Below are 17,909 nucleotides of genomic sequence, written 5' to 3'. Positions count from 1 at the left end.
CGGCCGCTTTGCGTCTCCGTTTGGGAGTCGTGGGTCTCAGTGGAGCGCTCGCAGCCACAGCCACATTCCCACACCTTGTTAAACTCCTCGTCACAGCGGAGTCTCCGCACACAGGCTGTTGCACTAGCTACGGTACTTAAACCTGTCATCAAGTCAGCGTCCTCTCTCTGAAGAAGCTTGTTTGGTGGATCCTGCAGGGCAAGAACTGTGTGCACCAAGTTAGCAATTAACAAGAAGCTGGGCTCAGTCATTTCGTGCAGCAGGCCCGCAGCCTCCATCCATACCTCTGCGCCAAACTGTTATTTCAGTTTGATAATAGCTTGCTTTCACTGTGAAAAATGATAGCGCTGTAGTCCTCACTGACCGTGCATTCTCTTGACAAAACGACAACAAATCAAACCAGTAGGTCATAGGTCAAGCACCGGACCAATGAGCATAAGTCCTCGCATGTGACGCAAATATAACTAACAAATGTGTGTTGTGGTAGTTGTTTTTTATTTATTTATTTATTTTTTTAATGTCATTTAACAAAGACAATTTCACGTTCAATATGATAAATTTAAGTAATCAAAAAAATACAAAGTTTGGCACAAAGGCTTGGTCTGCTTGTGGGTGTGTGGAGGGGGGGCACAATGACTCATTTGGGGGGGCATGGCCCGCGAGTGCCCCCCCATGACGCCAACCCCGATGATTATCACTTCACCCCTCTCTTTTTACGGAATTGTATGGTCTGATTCTGGCACGTGAAATGTGCATGCTCCGTAGATGCCAGTAAATGCACAGCGTTGGCTACTCAGTTGAAATGCGATCAGGTGCGTAGACAACATATTAGAACACGTGTCAAACCCAAGGCCCGCAGGCCACATCCGGCCCGCGATTCAATTATATACGGCCCGCGAGATAATTTCATGTGGCCATTATGAGTGGCCCGTCGGTAAATAGCACTCCCCCTACTCATACTACAACTCCCACAATGCACTGTGACAGCTGCCGCGCAACTCGAGAAATAAATCAGCTCGCAGTCGCGGAGACACGAGTTTCTGTCAAACGACAATGTAAACAGGTTTGTCTGTTTAGGCAACTGACTCAGTGCAAAGAAACACAAGTATATGAGGAGGGAGATGAGCTGCAGCTACACCTGAAACCAGGTAAAAATAAAAATAAGACTGACCCACAGCAGAGAGAGAGAGAGAGAGAGAGAGAGTGAGAGAGCGAGCGAGCAGTGGCATAACTGGGCTGTATTCCACATGGGTTTTGAGGTCAAAGGGGCCTGACATTGCACACTTGAATAGAGGACAGAAAAAAGCCAAAAAAGTAAGGAATAAGTAAGCCAGGAATAGACCATCACAGTGATTAGAATTATTGTTTCATTCTTCAGCTCCATTTAATATATTCACACACGTTTGTTTTGTCTCTGCTCCAAACCATGGATGTATTATGGTCAAAATGCGCACCACCATCAGAGCCTCTGTTCCCATGACAACTGACCGGAGAAAGACACATGGTGCGTCATGTTTATGGGCTTCAACTGTGGCTGTGGCCACACCAAGCAGCTGGAGCGGATACAGGTTCAGTCACGTTCAGATTACCGGTAGTGTCGGTTCTTGTGACAGTCTCAAGTCTGAGATCATGATAGCGCCGTGTTACAGCAGACAGTGCTTGTTTACCTGCTGTGGCCGTACTGCTGCTCGGACCCGTGTCGTCACTGGCCTGGCTGCTCCCACCATGACAGAAGAGATCTGTCAGTTTCCGCATCCTCAGTTAACTTTTTTTTCTTTTTTGCCCCATGCTTATCTGCACCACACATCTCTTTTTCTGGTGGCTTCTTTCTTTTCAGCATCTTTGCAAATCTCCTCTACCTTGCTTGCTTTTTTCTTTCTTTTTTCCCAGAAAAATAACAGTCACCGTCTGAGCGGCTGAGCCAGTCACATTCAATAGACGCGTGGATCAGTTCAAATTGGGAGGGGCCGCTCGTATCCCCCCTTATATGCAACAAAATGCAGTGACCCAGTCTGACGTTACACTCCGTGCTACCTGCCGCTGCGAGGGTCAACCGTCGCAACATTACATTTAAAAAAAAAAAAAAAAAAGTTTGACCACAAGAGGGCCCATGGGTTTACAAAACCCACCAACCCTACGTCATCTACGCCACTGAGAGAGAGAGAGAGAGAGAGAGAGAGAGAGAATATTTCTTTTCCTAAAATACTCTTCTTTTAGTCTAAAATAGTCTTCTTTTAATTGTGATACTTTTGTCTTGAACAGCTTATAGTAAATCAACTGTTTTCACTCCTCTCAAGCTGTATACTCTAGCCTGTATGAACTTTAAGTTGATGTGTCTCTGTTTTTTGACAGGCCAGTTCTTATGAACAGCAACGGAAAGAAGCCCAAATACATACATCAGATCTATGATGAGAAAGTGTGTGTGGAGCAGGTCAGTAAATTATAGTTGCTAGAAGGTGACTACAGATATTTAAAAAGTCTGAAAATGTCTTTAATTCATGTTTAGTGATGCCGATTGAGGGTCGGGTTTATTTTTTTAGCCCATAAAACACTGCTAGAGTATCACAGGAAAACTGTATTAGAACATCTCCCAAACAATGTATCTGAATAGTGACCAGTTTTCAAATGAAAAAAAAAACAAGTTTAAAAAAATGATAAAATGCCTCCATACTGCTTGTCTGGTGTAACCCAAGTCTCCTAAAGTCCCGACATGCTGTTTGCACACCACCACAGCACACACACAGTTCAGTCAGTGTGCATGTGCATGTGAACATGGCTCCAAGCTAAGGATCTACAGTGAAGATAACATCATGGTGTAAATAACATTTTTTTAGTCAGCTTGGTATGTTGGATCTTTGGGAGACTTGGATTACACCAGATGAGCTTTAAGGAAGCATTTTATGTTTTTATTCTTGTGCTTTTATTACATATGTAAACTGATCACCAGTCGAAATGACATATGATGACATGTACCCATTTATTTAAAAGCCACATATAAACAATAAAACAGAAGCATAATAATAATACAGCTCAGGCTGCTTATAAATTGGCGTTCTACCTTGATACAAACCCTGGCTGTAGGACAATTGTAGTGATTAGACTAGATAAATTCGTTAGATTTTCTTTACTCTAGTTAATGAATTTGGACAAATTTCTTTCACTCAATGAGTAATTGTCAATTTGCCTTGATGACAATTTTGGACTGGCAATAAACAGATATGTGTGAACTCAGAAGAATACACCTATATTTTCACATCTGATGTTTAGTTTTATTACAAAATTGGCCTTAAATTTAATTAAACAGTGGTATTGAAAAGTCCATCCATCTATTTTCAACCATTTATCTGGAGTGTGGTCACAAGTAACAGTTCCAGAAGGGGACCCCAGACTTCTCTTTACCCGGGGGTATTAAATACCTGAGGGTACGTATAATGCACAGGGGTATTAAGTCTCACATTTAACTTGCTGATATATGTAGATACCCTGACCCAGTGACTTAAATGTGGCAAGTATTACCTATAGTGAACACTTGTGAATCAGTGTGTTCCTGATATGATCAGTTCCTTTTTGCTTTTTTAAGCCTATGTGGTTATTTTCTGCTTAAAAAAAAGATAATATTGAATATGTGAAGTGTTATATGGGAAGAGTTGTAATTCTGACTGTGTGTCGTGTTCAGTCATCTGTCAACAGTCTGAATGGTGTGAAGGGCTCAGAGATATCAGATGATGTTATCATCTGTGACCTGACTGAGAATGATACTGAAGTGACAGCAGAGATCACAGAGGGATCCCCCCAAGCCTATGAGCAGGGGTAAGACTATTTACCTTTGACTCTCTCTCTGTTCTTATTTTTTCACTGCCACATTATATGTAAAGGGAAACTGCTAACAGCTGCAAGACAAATGGAAAGACAAATGTCTGCTTTACAACAATTCTCTTCTAAGTGTCTGTGAGGGTTTTTCGTGGTGGGGAGTAGGGCTAGTTGTGCTGTGAATGACCATAAGCGATCAAACTGCATTGGCACTGTTAAAGTGTTTTTCCTTTACAGCAAGGTAAGTTATCTACCTTGACGACGTGTTGGAGGAGTTTTAGTCACAAACTACAGTGAGAGTCATTTCAGCTCACTGTTAATATTTGTGCTGTTCCTTTCTGCAATATTTTAAACTGATCCATTGACCAAATAGCACAGAATAAGTGTATATCTTACAAGGGCTGGGGTGATTCTCAGACATAGTCTATGTCATCGATTTGGGAAATACATCGATTTGCATATCGTGTGTGGACGCATCGCTATGAACTGCTGCACATAATCAAAGCATAGATTCACTCAGAGAACAAGCTGCAGGGAGCAAGACTTGCCACAATCATCGAAAGTGTGGGGGTATTTTAGACAGAGTTGCAAGAGTTTGGCTCTCTTAAGCTCAACAAACTGGACATGACTTCTCTCAGCAGGACAAACTGCTCTGCACAAGTGCTAGAAGTAAGTCACCGAGTGACCTGTCCACCTCCTACAGCTGCAGCAGCATCATCCTGTTTACTTTCTGCCAGCACCCAAACACCATATATGAGGAATGTCAACGTGTTTCTGTTAGTAGAAATCGCTGAAGATAGATTTTCTAGATATTTCTTCATCACTTTATCAGCCACTTATGAGTCAGAAATGGCTAAAACTAATGTTTAATTCAAGTTGGCACAAAAACAACAAAAGAGATTTTCTTTGCCCCACAGTGATGCAAAAATACACTGCCAGTGATCATGTTACCTGCATATGAATTAACTCCATGTTATAACCAGTTTAAGTTTTAAGTGAAAATATTGATTTTTTTAGTTCATTGAAGGGTTTATGGTGATTAGTTATTGAATTAATATGCATCACAACTCCTTTTGAATCAAGATCCCGTAAGATCCAGTGTTTTTCTGATCAGGCATCTGACATGGAGTGTATTAAATAGGGTGGAAATATGACACTATTGTTATTATTCTAATGTGCTTTATGTGTCTCTTTTTCAGGATTATAATTGCATTAAGTAAATTAATTGTTATATAATTGAATAATTTAAAGAAAAAAGTGAGATTAATTGATAGATTAATTGTTTCAAAAATAATCAATCAGGTGCAGCCTATATCTGTATATATAGCCTATATCTAACACTAAAGAACATTCATTGAGTCACGGAGAAAAAACATGGTTGAGAATGATTACTTGATATACAAGGATACATTGCTGGTATGACATAGGTGCAGTTGGGGGTAGGCTGTGGGTGTATTGACCTACCTTGTTAAAAAACGCTATAAATTTGTATAATAAAAAGTGTTTGTTTACCATGATAGATACAGAGTGGTTGTGATCGGGGGAAGAATTCAGATCCTGTACTCAGAATCTTACTTAGTTAACAGTATGTCAGAATTCTTAGCAAAATGAGAAGTAGTCATTGTGCAATAACATCGTCCCTATCAGTTGGGGATGCCCAGATCGATCATTATCGGTGGATTTTCAGTAAAAGAATGTGATCAGGAGATTGGGACTCCCTTCACTCCCAACATGATTTGCATATGAGTTACTCAATATGTGTGAACATAGAAGCAGTCCAAAACACTAGACGATCAATCGATTGTGAAATTTATCAACTATTTTGATCAGTTAATCTGTTTCAGTAATTTTTTAAGAAATAAAGGTCAGACTTCTCTGATACCAGCCTCTTAAATGTGAATATTATTGTTGGACTGTGGGGTGGTGAGGAAATCATCTTAGGCTTCTGGGAAACGATGATCAACATTTTGACCATTTTATGGACCAAAACACCAATTGATTTATTGAGAAAATAATGGATAGATTAATAGACACTGACAATCCTTGGTTACAGTACTACAAAACACACTATCCACACACTATATATATGTTGGTGTTGATTGTGCTCCAGTTATCAAAACTATATGAAAATATTCATCTAAAAACTTTGACACAACTTGTGCAGTGTAATCCATGTCTCATTTATCTGATGATTGCTCACTACTTTCAAAAAAACTCAAAACATCATTTCTGGAGGAAAACCATGAAGGTTAAATAGTAGTAGTACTACACACCTGTGGTTAAACACAGGTGTGTGTACTCCCGCCTCCCACCTTGTTCACCAGCCAGGAGCTGTGCATGTGATTTTTCAGGCTCTGTGCAGTCACACAGAGATGTCAGTACACTACAAAGCAGTCACACTGACCTATAGTACTGACACTGAAGTTAGAAAACAAAAAAGAGTATTGGCCAAGATGGCTCATAGATGATCAGAATCTGTGGCAAAAAAACATTATTGGGCATCCCTACTGCCAGTGTTTTTCAAACATGTCTGATGTTTTCAGATTAATATTACTGCTGCATTTGTGTGCATGTTGCCTTTTACTGCTGTAGATGTTTATGGTTGAGTTCATTACACAACTTTATATATTGTTGACTAGTTTATTCTACAACAATTCATCATATTCGAAAAGGTCATCATCTAACAAGTCCACTTTTCAAGGTGTCGGCTTTGTGACTATGCATTTTCCAACTGGTCCACGATGGTTTTTAAAGAATTTATTGAGCTTATTTTTTTAAATTCAGCTTGAAAATATCCATGTTGTGTTAAAACGTCCCTCTTGTGGGACAAATAAAGTAATATCTATGGAAGGAGGAGAATTTTCATGCTGTTTGAAACTGTCCTCTTTCAGTGATGTAGAAATCGTGGAGGTAGAGCTGGACAGCTCTGCGGTGCTGCCAGCTGAGACAGAGGTGAGCACCACATGCACAGCTGATGTCAAACCGACAGAGGCTGGTGTGTCAGCAGCAGCAGATGAGAACCACAGGAGCAGAACTTTAGACAGCAGTGGAGCAACCAGCAGCGCCCTGCAGCTCAATAAACCATCAGGCCTGAGTCTGGAGGACCCTGTCAAGATGATGGACTCCATACTAAATGAGAACGGAGCAATATCACAGAACATCAACCTGCTGGGCAAGTAAGTGCAAACCTTAATTATAATTATTTTTATTTAAAATACTATATTTAAAGGGTGTTATAATAATGATGATAGTTTGATTTATGTTGGCTTCATTTTTGGGGAGCTCTCAAGTTGTCCATCTTTAATATGTCAATGGTCTGGATGAGTTTCAAGCTTTTCCTCCCTTCCCTATGAAGCTACTGAGCTATGTACAACCCCAATTCCAAAAAAAATTGGGATAATGTGTAAAACGTAAATAAAAACATAATGCAATGATCTGTCAGTCCTTTTTAACTTGTATTCAATTGAATACAGTACAAAGACAAGATATTTAATGTACAAACTGATAAACATTTTGTAAAGACACTAATTCTAAATTTGAGTCTGCAACACATTCCAAAAAAGTTGGGACAGGAGCAACAAAAGTCCGTGAAAGTGGAAGAATGCTCAAAAACACCTGGTTTGAACATTCCACAGGTAAACCTGTTAATTGGTAACATGATATTATCATGTTAGGTTGTTAAAGCAGCATCCTTGAAAGGCTCAGTCATCTGCAACCATGGATGGAGGGAAGTCTACCATTGGGTTAAAAACTCTGTCAGCAAATAGTCCAACATTTTAGAACGTTTCTTCACTCAAAACTGCAGGAATTTTGGGATTTCATCATCTATAACCCATAACATCATTAAAGATTCAGAGACTCCAGAGAGATGTCTGCATGTAAGAGGCAGGGCCAAAAACATTGAATGTCTGTGACCTTTGACCCCTCAGGCAGCACTGCATTAAAAACCAACATCATTGTATAAAAGATACTACATGAGCTCAGGAACACTTTGGAAAACCGTTGTCAGTAAACACAGTTTGTCTCTGCATCTACAAATACAAGTTAAGATTCAAACATGCAAAGAGAAAGACATATATCAACAATATCCAGAAACGCTAAGACCAACTCAGAGGAGTTCACATTGTTTTTGGAAACCGTGGGCATTGTGTCCTCCAGGCTAAACAGGAAAAGGACTCTTACCAGTGTTAACTTGTATGCTACCATCCGGATGTCTTTCAGAGATGTCCCTGCTTATTTCAGCGAGACAATGCCAAGACACATTCTGCATGTGTTACAACAGCGTGGCTTTGTAGGATACTCCAAAAATCGAGCCAACAGTATTTTGTTTTACATAACTCATACTTTATCTTGGTTGGTTACACTGTGGATATTGTAAAATACATCTAATCTAATAATCTCAGTCAGGACTTCCGTAGGGTAGACTTTTTTGATGCTAAAAAGAAATCAAAAATTGTATTAAGGCAAGTTGATATTTTGGTGAATTGGTTATTGATGTGTGTGTGTGTGTGTGTGTGTTGCCAGGGTGGAGCTGATGGATTATCTGGACAGCATTGACTGCAGTCTGGAGGACTTCCAGGCTATGCTTCATGGGAAACAGTTTGGTACTGATTTCGATGCCCTAGAGGTAAACTGATATCACACACACAATAAACTAGAAACCATTCACCTGATCAGTACCTCCTCAAACTAACACATGATGTCTAATCCAGACATTCTTAAATACTGGGTAGTGACCGAAAGGTGGGTCAAAGGAGATTTTATTTGGTTCAGCAAATAAATAAGACTATGGAAGACATTCTGAAAAATATCAGATCTATGTCAGCAGTAAACATTTTATAAAACATTTAAAATGTTTATGTTATTTTACTTAGAGGGAAAAAATAGGAGCCTGTTAATTTTATCTACATGCACTTATTTTGTCTCATTTATGAAGTAGGTTAAAATGTCCTGTACTGTAAAAAATGTTGAGGCAAACTCAGTAGAGTTTTTACTTTTCTTCTTTAGATAAACTTGAATCTTTGGGTTTTCGAAACCCCCAAAAGTTTATTTCAGAAAACACTGAGTAAATCCATTTGAGTGGAAGTGAAGAATGGTTAATATTTTAATATAAAAAAAAATGTTCAAGCCTAATAAGATCAGGTTCTCATCACATTGTGAATACTTTTTGAATTACAATTTGTTTTGAGTTTCTAAACTGCATAGATTTAAGTTGATCTAAATAAGTAAAGTAAAATATCTCAACTAGTTCAACAAAACTTTTTGAAAAATTTACCTCAAAATTTAAGTTTGATTCAAAACTCAAATGTCTATTACAGTAAGTTGCCTTGAATTTTTTAGTTGTCTCAACTTTTAAGGGTGTGTTTTCTTGATGAGAGGAAATAAAAACAATAAGTTGACCTGTTAACTCAGCCTAAATGCATTTCTTTCTCATTTATCAAATATTTAAATGTGTGTATGCATGCTTCCAGATAATATAAGGTGATGTGGAAATGATTGTAAAATAGTCAAGAATGTTAATTTATGCACAAATTAACTTTAGATTTATTGATAAGACCTGTTGGCATATACACCTTATGACAGTTTTCACACTGCTGTAATGGAAGTTTGATAGGAAAGTTAGAATAAAGGGACAGAAAGAGGTTTGTATGGCATCAGTAAAGACAGGACAGCATGTCTACTCCACCACTTTATTCAAATAAACTAGTGGTTGGCTTCTAAAAGTGGGGCATGCCAGAAAAACCTTGTACTTATACTGAATGCCTTGTACCCATACCAAAAGTTACACAGAATGAGGAGTTAGGATTCCTCCATTCCTCCTCTACATCTATATGTTTACAAACCACGTTTTTTTTGTAGTTGTTGGATTTGAAGCTGTTGTTTTTTTTGTTTTTTGTACTCATCATTTTGTCTCTGTGTTGTCAGGAGAGTGTGGCCTCCAAAGAGAATGCACAGCTTAGTCAAGGCAGGACAGAGGAAGACAACACAGGTGAGTTTGAGGACAACTGCACTACCGTGATAACTTACCTGATCTATACAGAGGCCATATCTGACATTCTTAGTTCAATCCTGTTAGACATGTAGACAGTTTTAAATAGCAGTTATAATTATAACAATTCCAACAATATGTTGGAGTGCTAAAATGATTGGTTCACCATAGTTGATCCACAATTCAAACATTTTTAAGTTTGCTTCTCAAGCAGGAGAAATCTTCAAGCACTTAATAGGTTAATGAATTGTCAGTTGCAGCTGTGACACAATTTAATCTGAACTGTAGAGATGCTGAAACAAAATGATGATAAAAGGTAGCAACAGATGGCAAAAAAAATCAAATGGTTCCTTGTGACTTTATCCTTTCAAAAAGCCCTCATGTTCACTTCTGAATTATCACTTTTTCTTCCCACAGTCCCTCAATTAGTCACCTGTAATGGGAATAAGGACAACCTAAGTTAGATCACAGCAGTTAACTGTCTCAAACTACTAATAAATCTGGCTAGTTTTAAAAGTGAGTACCTCATCTACACCAGTGGCCTTTCAGTTGGGGGGGGGGCAAAAGAAAGACTGTGGACACTTGTCTCTTATATTTATACTGAAAGACAGACGGAGTGTATCATTTCCAATTAGGATTGAGGGCCCTGATGATTACAAATGTGCAGGGAAAAAAAACACTAAAGGACACCTGAAAACACACTTAGTATCTGTCAAGGTAAATATCAGTTATGTAAGTTGTTTGTTTCAGTAACATGTATGTTGATTCCCTTTCAGGACTATATATAATGGTGTTATAAAGTTAGTTTAAGTTCTGTGTGAATTCAGCGCACATTTTCATGCTCCATTAAATATTACTAGTTTTATGGTAACATTTACTTTTTCTAAAAGCTCATCTCTGATTTCTTATGATTCATAAACTGATACTAACTATACTACACTAAATATTCAGCGAATATTTAACAGAATTCAGTATTAATTCTAGCTCCATGTAAAATGCTGGTCTGTTTTAAGAAATCAGCAGTTATAAAGTTGTTAAGGCAGAGTTTAGTCAAACATGCCACCAAATTTAGCAGAAGACCTCAGTAATGTATAAAAAAGTCTGATTTATCAGGTAATAAACATTATGAGTGTCTGATGACCAGTGATTAGATAGAATAAGATAGCTTTTATAGTCCCACAACTGGGGAATTTGCATCAACAATAACCTAAGCATTCATTTTAATATGATATGAAAGAGTGTGTCCGTAACACATTCTCAGCCTAGATCAGTAAAATTCCTTCATATCCTTCATCAAAAAGCATGTCATGAACCTCATCAATTGTGACTAAAATTAAAACTGAATTCCAACAACTACATCTTTACTAAAAACAGAAAATACTAGCATTCGATTTGAGCTAACTATAATTCTAGCAAGTGACTAAGACTAAAACTAAACCAAAATTCTTGTCAACATTAACAGTGCAACAGATGATGAAGTGTGTGGTTTTTTTTTTTGTTGTTTTTTTGACTGGTCTCCCCTGTGTCATGTGTTCAGATAAGCAGTTGATTCAGTACACCTCATGCCCCCTGCTGGCCTTCCTTGATGGATGCACCCCTCATCCAGAAGTGGATCTGGGCACGAGCAGTGGCAGCACCAGCTCTTCCAGCACCCACCTCCAGTCGTCCTCCAGCTCCGGAGCCTCTGTGGATGCTGAGCTGCCCTCAGAGCTGTTGGACACCAGCCTGGAGTCCAAGCAGCTGGCTTGCAGCTCCCTCATCCGTCTGGAGCCTCTGACAGAGGCTGAGGCCAGCGAAGAGACACTCTTCTACCTATGTGAACTCAGCCCTGCTGGAGCTGAGGCCGACTCGACCCAGCTGGACTGAGTGTGAGTAGAAATGGATCTGGTTTGACAGTGATGCCACTCATACTGATGTTGGTTCACCACAGACTACATCCCTCCATCCTCCATACATGGCCGGCAGTGTGTGTTCATAATCCCTCACCTCTCTGGCCTGAGGTTCATGTTGGGAAAAAGAAACAGAACTGAAGATAACACCTGGCTGGTGGAAGAACAGTGGCTGTTTGGATCAAGTACACATTTTTACATGGGCGAATTTTGCGTTGAAGAGAACATTTATGTTCCAGAAATAAACCATTTTTCATCAAATAGGATGATAACCACAGGCAGGAGTGAACTTGATAACTGTGCTTGATAACTCAGTCAAAACTAGGGATGCACTGATCAACTGAAACTGGCTGGTTTTCTACATGACCTGCCCTGACCAGTGACTGGCTGGTCAGTGTCACATATCTGATTGTGTGCTGGTCATATTCGCACACATGCTTGCACGGTGGTCATGTCATTCACACAGCAGACACTGACCTTAATGTCATACCCGCAACAGCGCTGATAACAGCCACACACACTCAGATACATACTTGCATGTAGTCAGTGATAGCGATAGATTCCAAGAACAGGATAAAGAGAAGACACAGACTGCTGTTCACAGAGGGACAGTTAAAATCTCATCTCCTGTTCTGGCTGAAGAATAAACAACCTGTGTTGATGTGTCTCCTCAAACATTTTCTCATCCAGACTCATTTAACTTCTGCTTCTGTTTTTTAACATCTGCTTCCACATGATATCATGTCAAATCATGTCCTGCAGGATTCCACAAAATCTTTTGAGATTGAGCTTGTGTTCCCTCTAGTATATAATATTAATATAATAATATAATCAGGCCTGACTGTAATCAGGAGCACTTTTGGAGAAAATGTATGTTTTATTATGAACATCCAATTTAATTTAACAAGAAAAGTTGCAAAAATGTCTGTGAGTGCTGTTAATTATAGGTCTTAGAAGGACTGAAAATCAGAATCGGCCAAAATCAGTAGGTCAGACCCCTAAAAATCAGATTTGGCCAAGAAAATTGGAATCGGTGCATCTCTAGTCAAAGCAGAGCATACACACATCTTACACATAGCATATACATACAGTATGAATATAAGTATCAGTGCATTAAGGATAAACATCCATGTACTTAGCTGAAATAATAGAGTGGAGGCTGCTGCTATTGCTGATATAAGACTACTTCATCAATACCATCTTGATATTTTATGATTTAAATGTTTTTCTTCAACGCAATGGTCTGAAATGTAAAAATGACCTGAGGGACACAAACTGTGGCTCATGTAAGCACAAGACCGCAGGACCATGATTTCTTAAACACAGCTCTTCCTCAGCACACCTTCATCTCTGTGCTGTTTTCTGAAGACAGAAGCCTTTGGTCTCATCCATCAGTAACTCACTGCTTCACATCTGGTCTTGCCACATCAGTGTGGAGACATCCTCACCTGAGCTGTACTGAGACCGACTGAACCTTTGTATGTACCTCTGAAAATCTATTTATTCTTATTTTGTTTATCTTTTGCTATATTTCTGTCCACAGAGCTGAAACTGTTTCAAGTGGTGTTGTTTTCAGCTGGGGCTGACTTCATTTTGAGTTCAGATTTGGGACAGTGAATTTTGTTAGATTCATTTGATGAATGCATTCTAGAGAACTGGGACAAAATGCAATCTGTGTAAGACTGTACATTGACCTGTTGAGCAAGTATCAGATTATCAAAATTCATTTGACAGTTTGCACATCTGTGTTGTATCCTGGAGAACATCTCACAAGCTTCACTTCACTCAGAGCACTGTGGCAGAGCGGGGGATTATGTTGTGCAGTTAATGAAAGTCACCTGAAAATCGATCTACATATGTGTCTGTGTGTTTGGATACAGATGTCATACATCTGATGGGACTGGATCTGGAACTGAAATGTCTTAAGTGTCTTAAGTGTCAAAGTTGGAAACAGTAGTTTGATTTCTAAAACTGCAGTTTGGTCCACTTGCTAGCTTCTAGCTGCATCTCATATTTGAAAGCTCATGAAAAAGCTCTATTATCATGAGAACAAAGTTCATGTAATAACATCCTCAGGCGCAGTCTGAACCACATCCGTCACTTTGCTGTTGTTGGGTAAAAATACGAACTGTGAAATGCTGGGCTAATCTGTACATCTGTGGCAAACACTTCACCACAGGTTAGTTAATGCTGTTACTGAGTAAATGATGTGTGTGCTGATTGTGCCTGTAGGTCAAAGTGAATCAGAAGAGTCATAGTGATGGTGGTGAACTTAAGTTTTTACTATAAAAAATATAGCCCTGCCATAAAACCTCTTCTTTTTGAATGGAGTTTGGTTTAACAGTCTGTTTCATGTTAATAATTCAAAGAAATTGAGCTGACCTACCTTCTAATAATAAACTTAAATAATTAAAGTAACATAGGAAGTCGTGGGCAGGCTAAAACCGACCTGTTTTCTCTCTGCATAATAAGCACAAACTCATATCAAATTACTCCCCACCCCCAAACACTAAGAACAGACCTGCTGTCCCAGTTGTCAAGAATGGAAAAACAGCAACAAACACTCCCTGATTTTGTTCCAGTGCTCAGTTGTTCCTTAAGTCCCCAAATCTCCTGGGGATTTGGACACAATCAAGAAATGAGAGAACACTGAAATTCATTCTGGTTTGCTGCAACAGAATCAAGGAGCCGATGTTTGGTGTCAGTGGAGCAGCTGTACATGATTTCACTCAGTTTCCTGATATAGAGCTTGTGGGGTTGAGTCGCCTCAGTATGTTCCTGTTTTGATAAAGGGAAACTCCTCTCCTGTCTCTTTTTCTCTGATATGAAGTGCCTGCATCCCTCCTCCATTTCTTCTGGTAGAGCTGCACTTTAGACCTAAGATTCTGTTTGTTGTCTACTGTGCATGTTCACAGTGGTCATATGACTTCTCTGTGTCCTGCTCACATCCCAAGCCCTGTTGCAAGCCCTGCAGTTACAATAAAGCAAATGCTACAGTGTTTGTCTTTTGTTTCATTTCTTCTTATTGTACTCAGGAGACTGGAACTAGTTCTTTATTCTATGTTAGAGGTTCTAAATTTTTTCTCAGCCAAGGACCCCTTACATAATAGCAATTTTACCAGGGACTCCGTCGTGTGTTCTGTGGAGTTATTTGACATAGCCTTTTAGTTAGTTATATGAAAGAAAATCACAAGAGAAATGTAGAGAGAGTCAGTTCCCAACATCTAGTGACGTGTTTAATTCTGGTGGGAGGAACAAAATAAATATTTTTATGCTCTGCACCAGCGACAGCCATCGCTGGAGGCATTATCTTTTCAGGTTGTCTGTGTATATGTGCATGCTGTTCTTGTGAACACAATAGCTCAGGAGAGAATTTCTGCAAACATGGTACAAACATCCACATTGACAACCAAATTCTAATCAATTTATTCTTAAGTCAAAGGTCAAAAAGTTACTGTGACCTGAAAAACCACATTTTTGGCCATTACTGAAGAATTTACACAGTAATTAGGGAAAAAATACACTCAAATGTCTAAAAGTATAAAATGATGAGGTGATGGCATTTTATACACAGACAGTGGAAAAATTAGTAGTATTAGTTTGTGAACTACGATTTTGCCTTGAGTTTAGCAAGACTTCAAACTAGTGGTTAAAGGGACAGTTCACCAAAAAATGAAAATTGGCTACAAAACACAGCTGGAGTTTTACAAGAAAACAGTGTTGCAGAATCTCCCAAACAATGGAAGTGAATGGTGACCAGTTTTCAAACAAAACAACAGAAGCTAGTTTTGAATATTTTAGTTTTGAGAAAAGGCTAGAGGTTTCTAGAAAACTGTCTTAGCAATTGTCAAAAACTGTCATTTCCAATGGCAACACACAGTCCTCACAAGGTAACCTAGAATAGAATCCTCATACATGAGTGATTCAGCATCAACTAGCAATTCATACAGTAAATGCCTGCATGGTCTATGGCTGAAACCCTAATACCAGGAAAAAAATTCTCCTTAATTTCCACCCTTTCTGTCAACAGGTCAGAATTTCCATTTTTTATTTATACTACTACCTGCTGGGTGTTTTGTTTTTAACTCTCCTCTCATTTCAGTCATTTGTGAAATAGCTGGTGATGGATTCAGTTTTAAGGTTAAAACACACCGTGGTGGAAATCTGGCATAAAGATTCTGAATTCAATGTTGTCTTTGAGAGTTTTACTGAAGTTGTTGTAAAGGGGCCACAGTCATCACAGTTCACGCTCTGGACAGAAATTTCTCATAGACAGGAGTGTTATTTGTTCAAGGACAAATAGGAAGGGAGTGAGAGATGAGCAAAGGGTCAATCTGCCTGCTATGCAGACAGATAAAAAATATAATATAACACATACAGAATAAGAATACAGAGCAAGTAAGATTTGTGCACAGACTAAGTAAGAAGACTGAAATGGTGCTTTTGTAAATTAAACACAAACAACTAAAGCAAGATATGATTTATTCAAGGTTCTTTTTAATAAGACATGACAAAAATAAACATTTTAAAAATTAGTAAAACATGAAACAATAAAACTCACCATCCTCATCCCAACCTGCAAAAACTGTGTGAAACTATTTGCATCAGTTTTCACTCTGAACCCACAAAATTAGTCCTTCAAAACTTCCAGGAGTGTCATATTATTTGCACTGAGCTGGAAGCCACACTGCTGCTGATGCCAAAGGCTCTAATAAAATAATAATTTATTATCACATACTCTAAATAATGTCTTTGTATCCCAACAGTTACTACATTTTAATATTTTAATTCATCCAAATGTGACACAGGTATGCTTTGAAATCTCCTTTTCCATCAGGAGATAGGGGAAGATGGTGATATCCCTGAACAGGCAGGCTCGTGGGAGAGTGCCACTCGGGGCAGACAGATAGGGAGCAACAAAAGGGGGGTGAACAGTCCTGAGGGAGCACTGTCCTACAGCTGGGATTGGAGCTGCGTAGCAGGGTAGAGGAAGTGGCTGCTGGGCTGCTGTTGTTATCCTGTTGCTACGCCCTGTCTCTTCTGGCCAGAGCTTGTGGCCTCCAGCCACATGGGGAGTGGGGGGGTGGTAGCACCAGGCGTGGCCCAGGAAGAACTGTCACTATTCTTTAATCCTTTTGCCTCTGGTAAGAGTCTCTTACTGTCCTTGAACTTTTGTTTTGGAAACCAAGAAAGAACAGCTCAGTGCCCACAGACTTCCTGTAAGACCAGAGAAATCTACCTCCAAAGGTCCAACAACACTCGCATCCACAGGCTGCAAGATGTGAGACAGAGAATGACTTGCTCGTCCTGTGCTGCCCAGACCAAGTGTGTACACACAAATATACATAATAGTACTTTAAAAGAAGACTGTGTGAGAAAAGCTGTGGGCTATATTATGTGAATTGTAAGTGAGATGTAACTTTGTAGTACAATACTGTTTTTAGGTTATGTGACCATTTTAAGCCTACAATGTTCCTGTAAATGTTACTCATAGATGCACTTATAAACTTAATTTTAAATAATTGCTAAAATTTTATATTTATCTATTATTATTATTATTATTATTATTATTATTATTATTATTGTTATTGTTATTATTATTATTATTATGATTGTTGTTGTTGTTGTCATTTCTTTTTGGAGTCATTATTTCCCTGTTGAAGATTTTTTTTTCCTTTGATTGTGAATAGTGAATATAGCAGCCAACTTGGTAATACAGGGGCCCATTCAGGACCATTGTGGTCAATTATAGACTGTAGTGGCCTATTTTGAACATAGCGGCCAACTGTTAGGCTGGAAATATACTTGCCTTTAACTACGTGTTCGCATACACACCCCTACACATCCCTACCTTTTATGGCTGCATCACATATCCTGCATCCATTTGGAGCAATGGTTGTGCGCATCCTCAGACATTAACGCTACACATATACTTGCTGTTTAACCATGCATTTGTGTATCTCCAGCCTAGTGTTCGACTCAGGAACATAGTGGCCTTTATATTAGATTTATGCTGATATGTATTTTCTGACATTAAAAAAATCATAACATTATAAAACAATAATTTGGTGGACCCCCTGCAGTAGGAGGATAGATTTCCTTATTCTTAGCTGATAAAGTTCAGATTGCTATTTGCAGCTGAAGGTAAATATTAAATCTATGTGGAGGCTCAGTGGTGAGCTGTAATTTGACAAAAACTGTTGTTCTTTAGTCTTGCTAAG

The 17,909-nt window shown here is 38.9% G+C and overlaps 1 protein-coding gene across 1 annotated transcript in view; it reads left to right on the top strand.

Annotated features, from left to right (window-relative positions):
• Positions 1-12,278, top strand: part of hsf2 (heat shock transcription factor 2) — a 29,689-nt gene extending 17,411 nt beyond the window's left edge. The window contains exons 7-12 of the mRNA XM_084737276.1: positions 2,353-2,431; positions 3,677-3,810; positions 6,702-6,986; positions 8,335-8,437; positions 9,736-9,799; positions 11,337-12,278. Of these exons, the coding sequence (XP_084593402.1) occupies positions 2,353-2,431; positions 3,677-3,810; positions 6,702-6,986; positions 8,335-8,437; positions 9,736-9,799; positions 11,337-11,665 (994 nt within the window). The 3' untranslated portion in view covers positions 11,666-12,278. The remainder of the gene's footprint in view (positions 1-2,352; positions 2,432-3,676; positions 3,811-6,701; positions 6,987-8,334; positions 8,438-9,735; positions 9,800-11,336) is intronic.
• The last annotated feature ends 5,631 nt before the right edge of the window (positions 12,279-17,909 follow it).

Source organism: Lutjanus erythropterus, chromosome 15, assembly GCF_056507025.1.
Source record: "Lutjanus erythropterus isolate fLutEry1 chromosome 15, fLutEry1.hap2, whole genome shotgun sequence".
Classification (NCBI taxonomy): domain Eukaryota; kingdom Metazoa; phylum Chordata; class Actinopteri; order Lutjaniformes; family Lutjanidae; genus Lutjanus; species Lutjanus erythropterus.
This window is presented reverse-complemented; position numbering and strand designations above follow the sequence as displayed.